This window comes from Esox lucius, chromosome 20 (assembly GCF_011004845.1).
Source record: "Esox lucius isolate fEsoLuc1 chromosome 20, fEsoLuc1.pri, whole genome shotgun sequence".
In the NCBI taxonomy this organism is placed as follows: domain Eukaryota; kingdom Metazoa; phylum Chordata; class Actinopteri; order Esociformes; family Esocidae; genus Esox; species Esox lucius.
Window position 1 is genome coordinate 43,328,360 of NC_047588.1, and position 4,564 is coordinate 43,332,923.

A 4,564-nucleotide genomic window follows, 5' to 3' on the forward strand; every position below is an offset into this window, starting at 1 on the left:
CCTCGTCAGAAAAACGTTAAGTTTGTCAACATATTTGCATTAATTGAACATACAGAAACTATGTTGGCTAAATATGGACAAACGTATTGACCAAGGTCACTTTGTCCCAGAGATATTAACAGTTATCCAAAAGCTGAGGTGCAAGCCCCAGAGGGCGCCTACATAAAAATAAAAAAAAATACCCATACATGCATAAAATAAGCGAATGGTGCAAATGCGGAAAAAAGCACATTCACGTTTTGTCACCTTCAGTAGAATTGGCTTATTCAACGTGGGGGAGGACTCGTTTTTCAGTTTGGAACATCTAGCCATAAAAAATGTGAACAAACGGTGATAGTGTATTTGAGATGTTTTCATTGGGCACAATTCAATTCCTGAAAAGTTGAAGGACGCTAATCTTAATGGTCGGGCCTTATCTAATCTCTAACAGGGCAAGATACCCTGCTCTGTTAACAGCCTACCACCATTAACACACGAAATCTCATTCAATCATGTCCCCTAAACAAAATCCGAAAAATATTTGAAATAGTTATTTATCAATGATTCATGTTCCCTATAACACAACCATTCGATCTATGTGCAACGTGAAATTGGCAACACATACCAAGTCACCCCAAAATGTTTTTGGAACAATACATATGAGTTCATAACATCAAAAAATGACTATGTTGCTATATAACTTTAAAAATATTCCGCAACCAAAATGTGGTTGTAAAATCTTTGCGGGATAAAGGAATGAGGTTTTGTAAGAATTCTGTGAAGAGGTAGAAAAAAATTTAAACACCGCTTTACCATGAATACCTCGATACAATTGGGAACGTGACGCAAAGGAAAACAAACTCTGTGATTCGACCGGAAAACCTATGGTTTCTAGGCGCCCCGCCCTTGCCCAAATGTGGCTTCTGAATGAGGGGTAGCTGGGCACTAACGTCACACGTCATTGTGTGTTTTTCTGTGTGTGAGCTTCAGCTCCAACTTTTTAGCGAAGGCAGCGCCACGAGAATAAGATCTCGACTTTGTAACAATATTTGATTCAGTACGTGCATGCGCAACAAATTCCAACACAAACGAGGTGAGGCGCACAGTGGACTCGTCATTTAAACCGAAGGGACGGTGAATTACTTTTGACCTGCTGATCCGGAGAGGAAACCTGAAGGACTCCTTGTCTAACGGATTTTCCCCAGAAAAGACTATTGAAGTCATGAGAGTACGGAGACCACGCGCCCAGTTTTGCAGACTTTTACAAGCCGTTTAGCCTCGAAATAAAACAAGAAACATAATTCAATTACAAATAATTTACAAATTTTTTTGGAGGGGGTGCGTTGACCTATATACGAACATTTTGTTAAAAAGTGTATTTTTTGCATTCGTGATTTTATTCCAAGTTGTGTTTATTTTGTAAAATATGCCGGAATTCGCCCCAAAAATGACATTTACATTCCGTTGTGCACTGGTGGTCTTGTGTGCGCTTTTTCCTCCGTCTTCCGGCCAGTACCACGGGGAGAAAGGAATCTCCATACCAGAACACGGCTTCTGCCAGCCCATCTCCATACCCTTGTGCACGGACATCGCCTATAACCAGACCATCATGCCGAATCTCCTGGGCCATACTAACCAGGAGGATGCCGGGCTCGAGGTGCACCAGTTCTATCCTCTCGTGAAAGTCCAGTGTTCCATGGACTTGAAGTTTTTCCTGTGTTCAATGTACGCCCCTGTCTGCACGGTCCTCGAACAGGCTATACCGCCGTGTCGGTCTCTGTGTGAACGGGCGAGACACGGCTGTGAGGCACTAATGAATAAGTTCGGGTTCCAGTGGCCGGAGAGGCTGCGCTGTGAGAATTTCCCAGTGCACGGAGCGGGAGAGATCTGTGTAGGTCAAAACACCTCGGACACGGACAGCCCGACTTCTTACCCAACACCCTACGTTCCTGAGCTAATGACTCTACCCCCCAATATGGGCCGACCCAGCCAGCACCACGATTTCTCCTGCCCTCTACAACTTCAGGTGCCCAACTATCTGAATTACTATTTCATGGGGGCCAAGGACTGCGGAGCGCCTTGCGAGCCAACCAAGCCAAACGGATTGATGTATTTTCGGGAAGAGGAGGTAAAGTTTGGCCGGCTATGGGTCGGAATATGGTCCATCTTGTGCTGTGTGAGCACCCTGTTCACGGTGCTGACCTATCTAGTGGACATGAGACGGTTCCGCTACCCAGAGAGGCCAATAATATTCCTCTCTGGCTGTTACTTTATGGTCGCTACTGCTTACGCGGCTGGGTTCTTCTTGGAAGACAAAGTGGTGTGTATAGATAAATTCAAGGATGATGGCTACAAGACTGTAGCCCAGGGCACCAAGAAGGAAGGTTGTACTATTCTGTTCATGATTCTTTATTTCTTCGGCATGGCCAGCTCAATTTGGTGGGTCATTCTGTCCCTTACATGGTTCCTCTCTGCGGGTATGAAGTGGGGTCATGAAGCCATAGAGGCCAACTCTCAGTATTTTCACCTCGCAGCCTGGGCTGTCCCTGCTGTTAAAACTATTACTATCCTTGCCATGGGGCAGGTCGACGGAGACCTACTCACTGGGGTGTGCTACGTGGGCATCAACAGCGTTGATTCCTTGCGGGGCTTCGTTTTGGCCCCTCTTTTTGTATACCTTTTTATAGGGACGTCGTTCCTTCTCGCGGGTTTTGTGTCTCTGTTCCGAATCAGAACCATCATGAAACACGACGGAACCAAGACGGAGAAGCTGGAGAAGCTCATGGTTCGGATCGGAGTGTTCAGCGTTCTCTACACAGTACCAGCTACAATCGTAATAGCCTGTTACTTCTACGAACAGGCATTCCGCGAGCAGTGGCAGAAAACCTGGCACATGCAGACGTGCAAGAGATTCGCGGTGCTTTGTCCTACAAACAATTTTGCCCCAATGACCCCGGACTTTACGGTCTTCATGATCAAGTACTTGATGACTATGATTGTCGGCATTACCTCCGGGTTCTGGATATGGTCCGGGAAAACACTGCAGTCTTGGCGCAGATTCTATAAGAGACTTAGTAACAGCAATCAGGGAGAAACGACAGTTTGAACTGTGTTAACGTCGCCATAAACAACTGGGAAATTATAGAATAGGCTGCATCTGAAATGGGACCCTATTTCACATATTAGGTCACTACGTTTGACCAGTGCCAGGAATAGGGTGCCATTTGGGATGCAGATAGTCGGGACAGGACAAAACTCTTGGAATAAGAATGCGGGTTTTCCTATTCTGTTCGGTATGGGGCTCGTGCAAGCCCAGCCAGCCTCTGGCTGGGAGATTACTTTCACGAGCCTCTGTGTGTCATGGGCTTCACAGATTCCAGGATTGCTGTGAGAAAAGGACACTGTGTGCGATAATAAGGTGAAGACAAATGGAAAAACGAGTTCCATATAAACAATGCAGAACCAATCCAGATGTTGTCTAACGTGTCGTTTTATCTCTCGTGTGTCAAATCATGAATGATGTATGTTTATCCGTTGGGTCTTTAAAATAATGTGATTTGCGTTAGCCTATAGAGGAGATGGTCTGTACATTAATTACTCTGCTATTCACGCTATAGGTCTATAGAGATACTACATTATAATATTGGCACGTTATAACTGAGCACACAACGGGGTTGCCTTACGAATGTATCCTTCCGTTTGTTTTTGTGTATTTTTGTGTGTTACGTTCACAGTCAATCCGTGACAATCGTGAATAATTTCGACGGACAAATTTAACGGACAGACTGATGGACAGACTTAACTGACAATCTGACAGGGATTGTTGCATCGGATTTGGGAATATGCATGTCTGTAGCTGTGGGATTATGCAAGCTATTGCATTAAACATGCCTTGTAAATAACACTTCTTATCAAAGAATATATGTATTTATGAAAATAATCTTACCGTTTTTTTACTATCATTTTTTTTAACGCGGTAAGAGATGCCATTTGTACCTGTACAGTTTCACTGAATAAAATTGTTAGATTTTTCTCTTGCTTCTGTGGTCAATGTTTACAGTGATTGATTATATGTTGAAGATTAGCACATTATTTAAATATAATCACTTTTTATATGATTGTTCAGTTAATTGGGATTTGAAACTATGAAGTCAAACAATCGGTCTATTTTGACATAATGTAGGCCTATTGCCGTACAATCATGTAATCAGAAAGCATTACGTCTAGCCCTAAGGTGCGAAAGGACTTGTCCTGATAAGGAAAGATGAAGCTCAAAACATCTCATTCCCTCTAAAACCCTGATACATTCTGGGAATTCATTTGAACCCATATGTGCAAAAGTATCGACGACCTAAGCATACCACGGTTAAAATACAAACGGAAAAGTACCTACATGCTTTGAATAGTCCTAAGTCACGTGAAAGATACATAGACCTTTTAAAATACAAATAAATAAAACGAAATCCACCTGAATGAATATGTAAATGTTTCTTACCGGGACAGATATTGTAATTGCATTGCGTAGCTTGTAAATTACAAAAAGCGTCGCGCGGTTGTAATACTTTCACAACAGTCTAAATATTTG

General features: G+C 43.1%; 1 protein-coding gene across 1 annotated transcript; it reads left to right on the forward strand.

The window, feature by feature from the left end:
* The first annotated feature begins 952 nt into the window (after window positions 1-952).
* On the forward strand, window positions 953-4,011 carry fzd7a (frizzled class receptor 7a). The gene has a single exon (XM_010865765.4). It carries the CDS (start codon window positions 1,406-1,408, stop codon window positions 3,083-3,085), a length of 1,680 nt encoding a protein of 559 aa, XP_010864067.1. The 5' UTR covers window positions 953-1,405; the 3' UTR covers window positions 3,086-4,011.
* The last annotated feature ends 553 nt before the right edge of the window (window positions 4,012-4,564 follow it).